This window comes from Anolis carolinensis, chromosome 3, assembly GCF_035594765.1.
Source record: "Anolis carolinensis isolate JA03-04 chromosome 3, rAnoCar3.1.pri, whole genome shotgun sequence".
Lineage (NCBI taxonomy): Eukaryota > Metazoa > Chordata > Lepidosauria > Squamata > Dactyloidae > Anolis > Anolis carolinensis.
The window spans coordinates 257,581,207-257,598,432 of NC_085843.1; the positions used below are offsets into that span (position 1 = coordinate 257,581,207).

At 43.0% G+C, this 17,226-nt stretch overlaps 1 protein-coding gene across 1 annotated transcript in view; it reads right to left on the minus strand.

Moving 5' to 3' along the window:
• Window positions 1-16,670, minus strand: part of wwtr1 (WW domain containing transcription regulator 1) — a 100,478-nt gene extending 83,808 nt beyond the window's left edge. Inside the window, exon 1 of the mRNA XM_062976670.1 lies at window positions 15,347-16,670. Within this exon, the coding sequence (XP_062832740.1) occupies window positions 15,347-15,762 (416 nt within the window). The 5' untranslated portion in view covers window positions 15,763-16,670. The remainder of the gene's footprint in view (window positions 1-15,346) is intronic.
• Between the last annotated feature and the right edge of the window lie 556 nt (window positions 16,671-17,226).

Below are 17,226 nucleotides of genomic sequence, written 5' to 3' on the forward strand. Positions count from 1 at the left end.
ATTAATACTCTTCTATTGTTCTAAGTTCACTGAAAACCCCGAAGTAATGCCTCCCAAAATACAGTCCCTCAACCTACCATATGCATATACATGTACATGCACATACCAACACAGACATAGGTTTTAGTTACATTTTCAAATAAAATGGAAAAGGATATTTGAGTCAGGCAATAATTAAAATTAAAAAAATGAACTGCTGTGCTTTCAGCTATTGGTACCAAATATTGGTACGACATAACATTACTGCGTATTGAACTGCTTTTTCTGTCAAATTTGTTGTAAAACATGATGTTTTGGTGCTTAATTTGTAAAATCATAATCTAATTTGATGTTTAATAGGCTTTTGCTTAATCCCTCCTTATTATCTAAGATATTCCCTTATCCAAGCTTCTGCTGGCCCGTTTAGCTTGGATAAGTGAGGCTCTACTGTATATCTATTCCGTTCTAAAAATCTGTATGTATGCATTAAGCCCACTTGTTTATTTAATTTTTAAAAGAAACTCCACAACTTAACATATTTTTCAGATCCCAATTATGCTAGATGCTATCTAGACCAGAGTATTCAAAGTGGTGGTCCTTGGACTGGTGCCAATCCTTGATCCATTGGCTGTTGGTCCCTAGTGGGTTTTCCGGAAAGAAAGAAACAATGGTAGACAATAGGTATAATTATAGTGCTGGTCCCTAGCACTTTGTAAAGAATGAATGACTGGTTCCCCCACACCAGATAGCCTGAGAAACACCAATCTAATCTAATGTTCCCAAACTCAGGTTCCCAGCTGTTTGCTGTTATTTTGTGTCAAGCTGGTCTTGACGTATGACAACACTATGAATGAGAAACCTCCAAGAGCACCGTTCCAGGTATTCCTGGACTTCAGGACACCCACTATGGCCAATGGTCAGAAGCTCTGGGAATTGTAGTCCAACAGTACCTGGGGCCCAAGACTGATCTGTACACAATAATATAGGTATGCCACAATGAACCATATTCATATTACATTGAACTAAAAGTTCATGTAATTTTTTCTCCTAATTTTTTAACTGACATATAAGAGATCCAACGACATCAAAACATGATTAGTAACTTTTTATTCTCCCAAAGAAAAGACCAAGTTATCTTTGAAGCTATTATAGTAGGAGGGTAGAAGAGGGAAGGGTGGAATAGAGATGCAAAGTTTTCATTAATAGGATATAAGGTGCTTCTCAGCAGGCAACTGAACAAGACATTGCTCATTAAGAAACATCAGCTAATCTCCTATTAGGTATAAGTTAAGAGAAAGGTAGGGATGGGAGAATAAAAAGCATGGTATGTGCTGAAGGCTAAGGACCCCTTCAGAGTACACTATTATAGCACTGTGGTTCTAATTTAACTTTAACCTGTGGCTTCTTTAAAAAAACAAAAAAAAACCCAGATTCCAAAAGATGGAATCAAGGCATCTGAAGTGAAATGATAACACTGGAACTACATGGTGTGAAAGGTATCTAAGGCACCTACTACCACCATTTGAGATGAGTGATCTCAGCTGTCAACATGCCATCCTATTCTCCTAAGCAATGCCACATGCAAGCACTAGCTGGATCCAAGATCCATGGTCCATAATTCACATGCCACTGTATCAGAACATGGTGGAAAAATGGAACTGTGGTTCCAATGGAGCAATGCTGCTGTCACCTTCATTACCACCACATAACCACAATACAAGCAGACTCTCTATATAAAGCAGAGTCCATCAGAAGGTACATTGGCAAAATCAACACTGCAGAGAGAAAAATGTGCATACAACACTTGGCAGGAATAATTTTTCCAACCTTGGGATATAAATCACAAATCCAACACAATGAGCTTTTTGGGTACTAAAAACAGACTTTAAATTACATATCCCAGAAAGGTCCACTCCTCGTGGCTTCTGGTCCTGCTAGCTGGGGATACCTTACTTTTGTAGTAACATTTCTTAGATTTTGACACTGAGAGTTCTTGTGTTCTAGAGTCAGAGGAATAAAAGATGGATCCACCTTGTAGAGTAACATCCAAGCATTAAACATAATGGCACTTTGGCTTCTCTTACATAGAACTTGTATAGTGCTCCAGCTCTTACCTCCCACACACCCAGCCAGGTCCTGGCTACATTCCTTAGTACTTTGGCTTAACTGTGTTTCAAAGCTGACAAAAATTTAAGAAAGTATAGCAGGTTTTGAAAATAGCCGTGGCCTTCTGAAACATTAGCAAAGATTACTTAGAAACTGCTTCAGTTTGTTAATAAGCTTTTCTTGATCAGGCAACATTCACAGAGTTGGAAGAGACCACAAGGGCCATCCAGTCCAACCCCCTGCATGGCAATCAAAGCATGCTTGGCAAATGGCCATCCAGCTTCTAAAAACTCCAAATAAGGAGAGCAGACCATACTCAGAGGCTGCCTATTCCATTATCAAACAGCTCTTACTGTCAAGAAATTGTCCTAAAGTTTAAGAGGAATCTCCACTGCTCTGTGTCCCAGTGTCTGGAGCAACAGAAAACAAGCTGACTTTGTCTTCAATATGTCATCCTTTCAAATGTTTAAACATGACTATAATGTCTCTTCTCTACCATCTCCAGGCTGAATATATCCAGCTCCCTAAGCCACGCTTTATAGGCTCGGTTTCCAAACCTTTAACCATTTTGGTTACCCTCCTTTGGACATGTTCCAGCTTGTCAATACAATATCCTATTTGAATTGCAGTGTCCAGAACAGGACATAGTATTCCAGGTGACTAAAGCAGAATACAGGCAGTCCCTGAGTTACAAGCATCTGACTTACAAAAAACTCATAGTTACGAACAGGGGTGAGATAACAAGAAGTGAGAGAAATCTACCCCTAGGGAGGGACATTCACTTCTAGAAGAGTTATCCTGGGGAAAAGGTGTCTCCACTGAAGCTTTATCAACAATCCTTATTTCCACAACAAGCCCATCTTTTCAAAATCCAGTTATCATAGTGACAGAAAGTGAGATGAAATCTTCTGAACAGAGGCACAGACAGCAAACCAAACACCACAGAGGTGTTAACCCTTCCTTATGCTATCCAAAAAAATTTATATGTGTGTGTGTGTATTTGGCTGGAGTTAAACTTTAAAAAATCAATCTGTTCCAATGTACATACAAATTCAACTTAAGAACAAACCTACAGAAGCTATATTGTATGTAATTTGGGGACTGCCTATACAGTGGTACTATTACTTCCCATTAGGCACTACACTTCTACTGATTCAGCCCAGAATCACATTGGCTTTTATAGCTGCTGAATCACATTGTTGACTCATGTTCAGCTTGTGGTGTACAAAGATTCCTGAACCCCATCCTATATCTGTACATTACATTATTTATTTATTTTCCCGAGTTTATCCCTTATACTCCTCCTGGTTGAAATTAATGTTATTAGTCCAGCTCTCCAATCTGATACAGTCATTTTGAATTCTGATTCTGTTCTCTGGAATATTAGCTATGCCTCTTAATTTGGCATCACCTCCAAATTTAAAAAGCATGCTATCTATTTCATCATCTTGATGAAGATGTTGTATAGCACTGGCTCCATGACAGAACCCTATGGAACTTCCGGTTGGAGAAGAATAAATTGGTGAGCACCCTTTGAGTTTGGTTGGTCAACCAAATACAAATCCATGTAACAGTAGCATTGTCTAGCCCACATTTTACTAGCTTGTTCTCAGAAATATAATTACCTTGCTAACTTGTAAAATCAAGATACACTATATCTACAGCATTCCTTTCATCTACCCAGCTAGTAACCATGAAGTCTGGACTAGTAACACTGCCACCAAATAAAAATTGCATCTTCAAATTAGCTGTCAACCTATGACAACCATGAATTTAAGGGAAATATGCAGATGGTGTAGCTATAGCACTGGTTATTCATTGGCCATCTCCTATCCAAGTACAAAGCAGGCTTATTCTGCTTAGTTTCCAAGATCAGACAGGATCTGGTGCCTTTAAGGAATTTAGGCAGCTATTGCAACCACTATTCCAAGTTAAAACAAACTGGACAACATGCCTTCAGGAAACTACGCTAGGCTGAATTAGTGCTTTCTCTGCTCTATTATTCTTTACCACTCCTGCTCAAGCTACATGTTTATACAAGCCTTGAATGAAACCAAGGCAATGTACTCTTTCTAGTTTGCCAGATAAATCAGGATGACCTTTAGACACCAATATAAGATGGGGAAAATACTCAGAACTACCAGATCAGCCTTTGGGGGAGAGCATTTAAAACAACCAGATAGTCTCTAATATACAACAAAAAGTTCAGACTTAAACTATTAAATACTGTAGTATATAAACTATAGCATATACAGTGTGGTTCGTGCACAGATCCAGGGATAAAAACAATACAAAAGAGGTAGCTTTTTGCATGCATACATACATACATACATACATAGAGAGAGAGAGGTCAGTCTTACTGAACTCAGTGTGCCTTACTTCTAGGAAACTGTATGTTTCCCAAACATTGGTTCTCCGGATGTTTGGGGTTTTAAATCCCAGAAACCCTACCCAGTGTGGCCAAGAGTCAGGAATTCTTGGAACTGGAGCCCAAAATATCTGGAGGACCAAAGTTTCCTGGTATACAGAATTGCATTTTTATTTAAAAGTATGTACAAAAAAAACCCCAAGAATGGTGTAAAATAATGCAGAACTTAATATTTGGGTAAAGTTTATAACAATCGTATTCTGAACATAAGCAATTTAGAAATATGGTACGAGCCCTGTATTTGCAAGGGATACATTCCAAGACATTCTGTGATAATCGCAACCTCCATATTTGATAATAGTGAACCCTTTATTGGGATGGAAGCATACTATATAATCACACTAGAAGATCTGGAGTGGTCTACAAACGCTTGGGGGCACATTTTTGGTAATGTGGATAAATTAATCTGTGGATATTGAATCCACAAGGCTTGTACTGTATCCATTATCTGTTAATATATAGATAAGAATACAGTTCTAGACAACATGTGTTCTTCTGCTGGTACTGGCAGGCCTCTAGCTATTTTGCAGTCTCCTTAAGGAAGCATAGAAACATGCACCTTATATACCAGGCATATAAATAGCTATTCATATAGTCCCCTGCTTCAAGCAACCAGATATATTGTTTATTGTTTCCTAAAAATAACACCATTCTTTCTTTTACAAGCAAATTTCCAGTTCTTAGGACTGTGAAAACTGGTATGTGCTACTACTGTCACAACTATAGTGTTCATAAAACCGAATCAGAAGATGTGAAAATAGCACTGTAGACTCTCCAAGAATTGAGGTTCAGTGGCCTGCATTATGTCATTGGGTGAATCTACATTGTATAATTAATGCGGTTTGACACCACTTTAACATCCATGGCTCAAGACTACGGCATCCTGGGATTTGTGGTTTGGTTTGGTGAGGCACCAGCACTCTTTGGCAGAGAGGATTAAGGCCTTGTAAAATTACAACTCTCATGACCCCATAGCACTGAGCCATGGCAATTCAAGTGGTGTCAAATTGCATTAATTTTGCAGTGTAGATGCACCTTTAGTTATCTCACAATTAGTACAAAACATTTGCTTAATTTGCATGTGATGCAAGTTTCAGAAGGCAGCTTTTTCTTAATGCAATATCTGTATCATCTTTACACAAATTCATGCATACAACAAGATACACATGAGTCTAACTCCAGGTTTTAATTCTGCAAGTGTTGTAAATTTGCCAGTCTCTCAAACAACCAGGGGTTGTGCAATACTGTCTGACCCAGCCACACAAGTTCTCCATTTCTGATTGCCTATCTAAATCAAGAAAACAAAGACTGAGTCTCCCAAGTATAACTCCAATTCCAGACTTTACACTGGCTCACATTTTTGCACATCTGGGAGCCAAACCAGAGTCTGCATTCACAGAGGCAACATAGCATGCAAACCGCTAAGTTGCAGGTCTCAGCTGCCAACCTTTTCATAACCATGGCCATAGCTCACATCAACACCCAGTTCACTTGCAAGCTGTGAATTCAGATGGAGACACAATTCCCTGCATGCAGCAACAGTACAAGGAATGTTCTGAATGCAGCTTAAAACAAAACCAGGTCAGCTCTAATGGCCCACCTTTTTTTGAGTCATACCAAAAAAACAAACATCTATAAAAAATCTATACTCAAAGAGGATAATCCAGACAAATGAAGAAGGAAATCTAACACATGTTATTTGCAACATCAAAGTACAGCACAGATGGACACATTTTAATGGCTGGCTGCACAGGACTCCTAAACCAAACCTGCATGCATAAAGGGATAACCTTTTTGGGGGGCACCTATGACCGATTCCTAATGTACATTGCAAGGGCTTTGACAGAATAGGTTGGGCTGCTGAAAATACATGGAGGGGTCCCCAAGCAGAAATTTACCTCCCTTGAGAACTACTCATAATCCCCTTAAGGAAAAGATATTCATGGTATGACCAGTGACAAATGAAAGGACCTCAAGGTTGCCTCTAGCTATTTGTTGCAGTTATATGCCACTGTCAAGTGTGCCTTTTGATTTAAGATGACCCCGAGGCAAACCTACAGGGGCCTCACTGCAAAATTTGTTCAGAAGATGTTTGCCACTGCCTTCCTCTGAGGCTGAGAGAATATGACTTGCCCAAGGCCACCCACCCAGTAGACTTCGTAGCCAAGAAGGGATCAGTACCCTGGACACCAATACCACAGCCAAGATGATTAGCAATGCAAGCCTGTATTTCCAGTTCTAAGAGTTAGACAGGAGGGCAAGGGTTACAAAATCAAGATTCCCAAGATGCAAACATTCTGTAAATTAATAGCCCTACAGAATGTTCTTTTAAAATAGAAGAAAATATAAAGTGTATTTTTTCTGTATAGTGTATGTCTGAACATAGTTTGGGGTTGGCTGATTACATCTTTTGGGACTTGCAGGCATAATACATAACATTCTTTAAAGTTTTTTTATCATGTCAAAGAACATACTGCAAGCCGCTTCTGATGTGAGAGAATTGGCCGTCTATAGAGACTTTGCCCACGGGATGCCCTGGTGTGTTAGCTGGGAGGCTTCTCTCATGTCCCTGCAAGTTGGAGCTGACAGACAGGCGCTCACCCCATCTCACGGATTTGAACCGGGAACCTTCAGGTCAGCAACCCAATCTTCAGGTCAGCAGTCCAGCCGGCACAAGGGTTTAACCCATTGTGACACCGCGGCTCCCCATTCTTTAAGGTGGTAATTGTTTTTAACTTAAAGGTCCCAAGTTCTCTAGGTCTACCTCTTACCAAATATTCAAAAGGTGGGAATTCATCCCTTTCACAACTGAGCTCAGCTGCATTATCATGCTACTTTCTCCTCATGTTAAAAGTTGCCCATCAGAGTTATGCCACATAGCAAATGCTATAGCAGTCTTCTTTTCTTACAAGTTCAATATTGTTTTCCACAGCTAACAACGATACAAGAGTTTTTAAAAAAATAAATAAACATCTCTAGCAAAGTACAACCAATACCAACAAAGTTTCCAATAAACATTTATAGCCACAGCTATTAGGCTGTCTTCTTCTCCTTGCTATTGAGACATACTGTAGGTATTTCATTACAGCATGGAGTGGCCCTGGGCTCCCTAAGTCTGTTGCACACAAAAAATCACCAACATGCCAAAATGTGATTCAGATAAGTCACAGCTGGTCCTCAGTAAACAAAGCAAGTAAGACTTATTTGTTTATTAATTGCAAAATTCCAGTTCTACTTCTTTTATTTAAAAGTGGAAAAATACATGAGTTGAAACTAACCAGTATCTCACTGTAAATACCAGCATGTTTAAATATTTTTTAAATGAGACTAAATAGATTGAGGCATTATTTTTAAGCCAGAAGTTGGATCTTCTTTACAACTGGGAGTAAATACCAATGAGCACCATGGGAGTAATTTCTGCATCATTATGTACAGGTTTACAATGTATGTGAATTAGACTTTGTTCTCATTTACTGTAGTAGGAGTGAAATCATAATTATATTGCTTAACCCATTGAAATGGGATTTAAATCTGATTCATTTAGGGTTAAATTACAACTTACAAGGCAGTCTATGCCATTGAAGGCTGTGTGATTTGAGTATACAAGTATCTCACTAGAGTTCTACATCTCATCCAGTGCATTTGCACCACTCCTTTCAGACAACATTAATTCCCACTTAATTTTTGCAATGCTGTAATTCAGCACACAAGTGCTCCTGAATGAGAATTAATTTTCAATTGTTCATCTGTATACATGCCCACTGCTAGGTAAGGACACACACAGGTAACAATTTTGTCGTTGCATGGAACAGTGATACAGTGACCAGTAATGCGAGAGGTCTAGTACAGTCAAATGGCCACACTGGTGTAGTGATCTGCAGGCACAGCAGTCTCTGCTCAGTCTGGTGCTCCAAACACTGGTCTTTCCATCAAAGCCACTGTATATAGAAGTTCATGCAATAAACCAAAGGGAATCCAAGACTCCAGATGTCAAAAGATTCTTTGGAATTTACAACTAAGATCATTATCAGGTCAAAAGTGTGGAGGGAGGGGAACCAACACAACACAAATAGTTCAGTAATCTCAGCCCTTTCATTCCTTTTGCTCTGCCCCCTTCTTTAAAGACTTGCTAACTAGGAGATCCAGGGAATCTTTTCATAACCTACAAAGTTTTTCTTTGGCATATGAATACAAGGAGCTGCATTAAATCAGGTCACGCTACTTGCCCATCCAGTCTGGAAATGTGTGCTCCAGCTTTGCTTGGGGCCTTCCAAATGATCAATTCCCACCATCCCAGCTAACTATTCTGTAGGCCAGAGTTTCTCAAACTGTGCTCCTCTAGATGTTTTGGACTTCATCTCCCACAATTCCTAACAGCTGGTAAGCTGGCTGGGATTTTTGGGAACTAAAGTCCAAAACACCTGCAGGAGTAGTGTTTGAGAAACACTGTTGTAGACAGGTTCCACACTGTAGAATTAACAAAGTTTGGCACCATTTGAACTGCCATAGCTCAATGCAATGGAATCATGGGATTTGTAGTTTGATGAGGCACCAGCACTTTTTGGCAGTGAAGGCTAAAGACCTAGCAAAACTACAACTATGATTCCATAGCATATAATTTCCATCAACCCTAGCTAGCAATACTTATAGTAACTGTGAGAATTGTACAGCCTTCTAGATGTTGTTTCATTGCAATTTCCAGAATAGTAAATAGCAAGAAATGCTCACTATTTGCTGTTCTGCACCATCTGGAAGGCTGCACATTTCCCACTTCTGATTTATGGTACGGGATGATGGGAACTGCAGCTTGACATCATCTGGAAAGTCCCAATGTGCCCTGTTTTGGATGCTTATGTCCTAACTTTAAATGTGTGGACTAAGCACTCTGTCTGTCGGAGTGGATGCTTTTCACAGCGCCTCCAATCCTCTTCCTATCTTGCCCAAATTCCCTGAAGTCTCTTTACCTCAAAATAGCACAGTAATGGTCTGAAGACATGTCTATTCCATGTTTATTCATTTGAACATATAAACCAATGTCTTGACTTTTACAAGCTCTGAAGGCAATACAGATTATCCATGTTTAAAATTCCTTTTCCTCCACCCACATAAACATGGCTTTCCCCCACTATATAAGGGCCCATACAGTTAACTGTCTTCCCTTTTACAGTATATTTTGGGACAGATATTTGTAAATGTCATAACCAGCTTACTTGGAATAACTGCCACATCTTGGAATAACGTTCCACTCTTCTAGACTAGACTCAACTTCTGGATTGTTTATCCCAGAAATGCACATTCTGCTCACCCAACCCAGACCCTGAATTGCAAATATCACTTCTAGTTTGATCAGAAACTAGAAATGTGCTCTGTGAGATCCCTGGAACAGGCATGAAATGGAGCACTCATGGTCCCTGGTATCCTTTGAGGTTTCCCATGCTTGTACAAAAGAATAACTAATCTGCTCCAAAGGATATAGTTACAATGATGTCTCTGTTGATCTTTTCCAAAAAGTTTCAAAAGTCTGTGAAGAGAATGCTCAACAACATCATATAAAGTTCTCCTCCAGAATGAATATCCAGTGCCACAAGTCAGATACACACAAGAGTTTTGAGTATAGTTCCAGTCCTCCAGAGCTAAACAAAGGGTGCATCTACACTATAGAAATAATGCATTTTGACACCACTTGAACTGTCACAGCTCAATGCTATGGAATTCTAGGAGTTGTAATTTTGCAAGGCCTTTAGTCTTCTCTGCTGATGTCTCACCAAAATACTACTTCCACAGCACTGAGCCATGACAGTTAAAATGGTATCACTGCATTACTTCTACAGAGTAGATGCACCCGTGGTTACCATTGGGCAGAAGAAGAACTACAAGCCGTCTTAACTCTATAGAGGAAAGGTTCTATAGAAATACAGTAGAGTCTCACTTATCCAACATAAACGGGCCAGCAGAATGTTGGATAAGCGAATATGTTGGATAATAAGGAGGGATTAAGGAAAAGCCTATTAAACATCAAATTAGGTTATGATTTTACAAATTAAGCACCAAAACATCATGTTATACAACAAATTGGACAGAAAAAGTAGTTCAATACGCAGTAATGCTATGTAGTAATTACTGTATTTACAAATTTAGCACCAAAATATCACGATGTATTGAAAACATTGACTACAAAAATGCATTGGATAATCCAGAATGTTGGATAAGCGAGTGTTGGATAAGTGAGACTCTACTGTACAAGAAAAGGAGTGCTTCTTGGAGGATGGGACCAATTTTAAAAAAAGGGTCAACTCAGAATATCTGAGATAGGAAATGGCCAAAAATATAGTGTTACAAATATACCCACATATATTGTTTTGTTCTTAGGAATGCAAAGAAGGGATGTAGGGACCAGATAATATGCATTCCTCAATAACACTTCACTTCACACAGGATTCTTTTAATTCCCTTGACCAATGCAATTTTCATCCAAGGGCAATTTTCCTCTATAGCGATGCCGCAGGAAAGAGCTTCCATCCAGTTCAGGAGACTGAGCTCTTCCAGCCACATTACAGAACTATGGCAATTTGATATCACTTTAACTTTAACTACCATGGCTCTGGGATTGGTAGTTTTGTAAGCTATTTTGCCTTCCTCTGTCCAAGTGTTATAGTGCCACAATTGAATACAAATCCCAGAATTCTACAGCATTCAATCACAGCAGTTAAAATGATGTCAAACTGTTTTAATTTTGCAGGGTGGCTGCATGGGAGTAGCTTTCTTTTTGAAAGTCAGGTATTGAGGAGAATGGGCTTCCTGCACAGAACTTAAAGATGGTTATTATCATTAGTATCAATACTATCAACTATACATGGCTCTTTAAAACAAACCAAAGGCATACAGTCAAAAACAAGAGTGTGCACACAAAGGGAGGAAGGAATAACAAATCACAAAACTATACAACTACAAAATATAGCATCCAAACAAAATGCATAATAATAATAATAATAACAAACAGAATTAAAATATACCAGATTACAAAAAAGGTTGAACAAGTGTGCATCTACACTGCAGGAGAAATGCAAAATTGACACTATTTTAACTGCCATGGCCCAATGCTATGGAATCACAGGACTTATAGTTTTACAAGGTGTATATCAACCTTCTCTGTCAGAGTCCTGATGCCTTACCAAACTACAACTCTAGAGTCATGGCAATGAATATGGTGTCATACGGCACCAATTCTACAGTACAGACGTGCCTTAAGTTACTTTTTGGACAAGTCACAGAAGCCTAAAGGGGTACAGGATTTTCCAAGGTGCCAGGTCTTCCTATGGTTTTCCCATCGCTCCTTTGGCTCTCCCTCATCCAAGAAGCCAAAGGTTTCCTTTCCTAGAACACTAAGATCACCTGGAGTGGGCCTTCTCTCTCTCCCACCACCTTCTCAAGTTTGATTGGCAGGAACAAGGAAGAGGGCCTTTTTGGTGGCTGCTCCCAGATTCTGGAACTTCCAAGAGAGACCAGAATGACTGCATCCCTGCCCTTGGCAGGCAGGTGAAAATATATATTTGTCTCTGGACATTTATGGAATAATGAGAGGCGGGTTACTGGAAATAATGTGAGTGGATTTATGCAGCAGTTAAAACCACCAATGTGATCTAGGCTGCATAAATAGAAGTCTAACGTCTAGATCAAGGAAAGTCATAAACCCACCCTATTCTGCTTTAGTCAGACCTCAACAGGAATGACACTGTGTCCAGTTCTGGGCACCACAATTCAAGAAGGATATCGACAAACTGGAATGTATCCAGAGAAGAGTGACCAAAATGATCAAAGGTTTGGAAACCAAGCCCTATGAAGAGGGGCTGGGGGAACTGGGTATGTTTCACTTGGAGAAAAGAAGGCTGAGAGAGACAGGAAAGCCTTATTTAAATATGTGAAAGGATGTCACACTGAGGAGGGGGCAAGAGTAGCAATAGACTCAAGCTGCAGGAGAAGAGATTCCTACATTTTAGGAAAGCATCTGTCAGGAGAGCTTTGATTGTATGTTCCTGCATGGCAGAAAGGGCAAGAGTTGGAAGAGATCCCTGGATGGCTCTTCAAACTCTACGATATTTACAGGAAATGGCATGGAAGCTGTTGCTGTTGACTCTAGAATCACAATTTGTTATTGACCTCTTAAAAAAAAATCAGTGAATCGAGGATGGGAAATTCTTAATCCGAATAAACTTCCTGATGATAAGAGCTGTTTGATGATGGTATGTATTACCTATGATTATGGTGGAGCCTCCTCCTCTGGAGGCTTTTAAATAGAGGCTGGATGGCCATCTGTCAGGGATGCTTTGATGGTACTTCCCCTGCAGGGCAGAATGGGGTTGGACTGAATGGCCTTTGTGACCTCTTCTAACTCTAGGATTCTATGGTTCCATTCCCCAATTGGGGTCCACCCTCCTTGAGCTGTTCTGTAGTGGAATTTACTGCTTCCAAGTGTAGTGGAGTCTAAAGGTTTTTAAAACAGGCGGGCCATCTTTTTGGAGGGCCTTGATTGGGTGTTCCTGCATGGCAGAAAGGGGTTGGACTGGATGGTCCTTGGGGTCTCTTCCAACACTAGGGCTGTGTGGTTCTATCCTCCGATGGGGACCCCTTTCTCACTCCATGGGGTGCCTCTCTGTCCCTATTGTGCTTGGTAGAATATGCTGCCTGAGTATCCTCTAGTGCAGTGGTTCTCAACCTGGGGTCCCCAGATGTTTTTGGCCTTCAACTCCCAGAAATCCTAGCAGCTGTTAAAATGGCTGGGATTTCTGGGAGTTTTAGGCCAAAAACATCTGGGGATCCCAAAGGTGAGAACCACTCTAGTGGTTTTTTAAGCAGATGCTGAATGGCCATCGAGGGGAGAGGGGTTGATGATGCTTTTCCTGCAGGAAAGAATGGGGTTGGATTGGATGGCCTTTGAGGACTCTTTTGATTCTAGGATTGTATGATTCCATTTCTCAACCTGGGCCCTCCCTCTCTGAGCTGTTCTGTTGTGGAATATGCTGTATGGGAATGTAGTGGAGTCTCCTCTAGAGCAGTGTTTCTCAACCTGGGGATTAGGACCCCTGGGGCGGGTCGTGAGGGGGTGTCAGAGGAGTCGCCAAAGACCATCAGAAAACACATATTTCTGATGGTCTTAGGAACCCCTTTGGCAGAGAAGGCTGCTGGTCCTTCTCTTCCTTTTTGGAAACAGACCGTCAATCCTCCCACCAAAAGCCCAATTTGCCCAATTCTATCATTGGTGGGGTTCAAGGGGCTCTTTCATTGTAGGTGAACTACAACGCCTAGCAGCTACAACTCCAAAATGTCAAGGTCTATTTTCCCCAAACTCCACTAGTGTTCATATTTGGACATATTGAGTATTGGTGTCAAGTTTGGTGCAGATCCATCATTGTTTGAGTCCACAGTACCCTCTTGATGTAGGTGAATTACAACTTCAAAACTCAAGGTCAATGCTCAGCAAACCTTTCCAGCACTGTATTGTCAAAGGCTTTCATGGCCAGAATCACTGGGTGGCTGTGAGTCTTTTGGGCTGTATGGCCATGTTCCAGAAGCTTTCTCTTCTGATGTTTCGCCTACATCTGTGACAGGCATCTTCACACCTCTGAGGATGCCTGCCACAGATGTGGGCGAAACGTCAGGAGAGAAAGCTTCTGGAACATGGCCATACAACTCAAAAGACATACAGCAACCCACTTTCCAGTATTTTCTGTTGGTCATGGGCATCCTGTGTGCCAAGTTTGATTCAATTACATTGGTGGAATTCAGAATGCTCTTTGATTGTAGAAGGTCTACAACTCCCAAATGGCAAAATCAATCCCCGCCCCAACCCCACCAGTGTTCAAATTTGGGCGTATTGGATATTTGTGCCAAATTTGGTCCAGTGAATGAAAATACACCCTGTTTATCAGATTCATAGAGCAGACATGGACAAACTTTGGCCCTCCAGGTGTTTTGGACTCCAACTCCCACAATTCCTAACAGCCTACCGGCTGTTAGGAATTGTGGGAGTTGATGTCCAAAACACCTGGAGGGCTGAAGTGGAAGTTGAAGAGCCAAAGTGGAAGTTGAAGTGCTGAAGTGGAAGTTGAAGGGCCAAAATGGAAGTTGAAGTCTAAAACACCTGGAGGGCCGGAGTGGAAGTTGAAGGGCCAAAGTGGAAGTTGAAGGGCCAAAATGGAAGTTGAAGTCTAAAACACCTGGAGGGCTGGAGTGGAAGTTGAAGGGCCAGAGTGGAAGTTGAAGGGCTGAAGTGGAAGTTGAAGGGCCAAAATGGAAGTTGAAGTCTAAAACACCTGGAGGGCCGGAGTGGAAGTTGAAGGCCAAAGTGGAAGTTGAAGGGCCAAAATGGAAGTTGAAGTCTAAAACACCTGGAGGGCTGGAGTGGAAGCTGAAGGGCCAGAGTGGAAGTTGAAGGGCTGAAGTGGAAGTTGAAGGGCCAAAGTGGAAGTTGAAGGGCCAAAATGGAAGTTGAAGTCTACAACACCTGGAGGGCTGGAGTGGAAGTTGAAGGGCCTGAGTGGAAGTTGAAGGGCTGAAGTGGAAGTTGAAGGGCCAAAATGGAAGTTGAAGGGCTGAAATGGAAATTGAAGGGCCAAAATGGAAGTTGAAGTCTAAAACACCTGGAGGGCCGGAGTGGAAGTTGAAGGGCCAAAGTGGAAGTTGGATGTCGAAAACACCTGGCGGGCCGAGGTTTGCCCATGCCTGCTCTAGAGGTTGTTAAAGCAGAGGTTGGACGGCCACTTGCCGGGGGTGCGCGTGGGTGGCCCTTTAGGGCTGCGTGCCCCCCTCCCCTCCCCTCCCGCCGGCGCCACTCACTTGAGGAAGTATCGCTGCCCGGTGTGGGTGAGCGCCATCTCCCAGCCGGGCGGCAGGGGCAGCTCGTCGGTCACGTCGTAGGACTGCTGTCGGAGGTGGGCGTGCTGCTGGGCCGGGCTGGCGTTGGCGTTGGCGCCGAGGCCCAGCTGGAGCGAGGCGGGCGAGGAGTGGGAGCGGACGTGGTGCGGCGCCAGGAGCCGGGCCGGCAGGCTGCCCGAGTCGGTGCTGGACTGCCGCGAGTGCGAGCCCGAGTCCGGCTCCTGGAAGAAGGACTCGGGCAGGATCTTCTTGCGCCACGAGCTGGGCGTGGGGTTCATGACCGAGTTGAAGAGGGCCTCCAGGTCCGTGTCCAGGTCCTGCGTGACATGGATCACTTGCTGCCCCGGAGGCGGAGGGACCGGCGCGGAGGGGTTCATGGCGCCCGAGGAGGAGGAGGAGGAAGAAGACCCTCCGACGGGGGAAGCTCAAGCAGGAGAAGGGGAGATAGAGATATAGATAGGGAAGGGGTTGGGGTCAGGGAAATAGATATGTAGGTAGATAAGATAGGTAAGGTAGGTGGATAGGTAGGTAGCAGGAGGGGACTGGGGTCAGGGAAATCTATACGTAGTTAGATAAGTTGATAGAGAGCAGGAGGGAAGGAAATATCTCTGTCTGGGCCCCTTCCTTGCAAAGTTGTCCCCCCGGCTTCTGAAGGGCCCTCCTTTCAAAACAATCGTGTCATTTCCAGAGTCCAAATCACGCTCTCGCCGCAATGAATCGGTTCCCGAAGCCAAACTTCGCCCAAGTTTTCCCTCTGGCTGGAACTCCAAAGCCGCCCGGCCCTTCCTTTTCCCAAACTGCCTCTTTTTTCTCCCCCTAATCTCGTCCGATCTCCAAGAACAAATAAAAGGCACGTAGGAGTCAGGCACGAAAAGTTGTGCAACGGCCTCTCCCCCTCTCTCTCCCTCCCCCTTCCCTCCCCTTCTTCCGCGGCCAACTTCCGAGATTTGTTTCTGACCGCTTCTGCCTTCCTTTCCTCCACAAGTTCCCCAGTATCCGCGGGGAAGAAAAGAAAAGCGAGGAGTTAACCAAAGAGACTTGCAGGCCGGAGAGTCTAGTTTCCGAAAGTTGAGAGAGTTGGTGCAAACTTTCCGGCGGAGGGAAGTTCCGATTGGGAGGCCTGGTCTTGCCTGGGAGTTTGGGGGGAGTGGAGGGGTGTGGCGCCCCTTCTTCCCGGCTACAGACCCATCGGGCTCCTCTTCTCTCTTCTCCGTCTCCCTTCCGAACCAAGTTTCCCCCAAACTCTCTCTGGGCGCTACTGAGGGCGGCGCGGAAAGTTTGGCGGCTGCATTATTCATGAGCCCAGCCCCGACCAGGCCGGCCCCTCCTCCCGCCCCCGGGATTTTGACTTGTGTTTGTTTTGTTTCGTGGTTCGAGGTCCCCTCCTCTGCCTCTCAGCCGGGCCAGAGGAGCCTCCTGCGGGTGGGTTTCGGGAGTTGTGCGGGAATCTCGGGCGGAAACGCGGCCGAGTTGAGCGGATGACTCAGAAACCGAGCAAAGCGAAGCGAAGCCGCGACGGGACGCTCCTTTCCGAGGAATCCGCAGGCCCCTCTTCCGCCAGGCCCAGGCGTCGGGCAAACCTCGGCCCTCCCTCCAGGTGTTTTGGACTCCAACTCCCACAATTCCTAACAGCCTACCGGCTGTTAGGAATTGTGGGAGTTGAAGTCCAAAACACCTGGAGGGCCAAAGTTTGCCCATGTCTTCAGCGATCGCAATAGCTTTCAATAATTCTTCCTCTGTTGTGACCCCCAACCATAACATTATTTTCGTTGCTACTTCATAACTGTCATTTGGCTACTGTTATGAATTGTAATGTAAATACCTGATATGCAGGATGTATT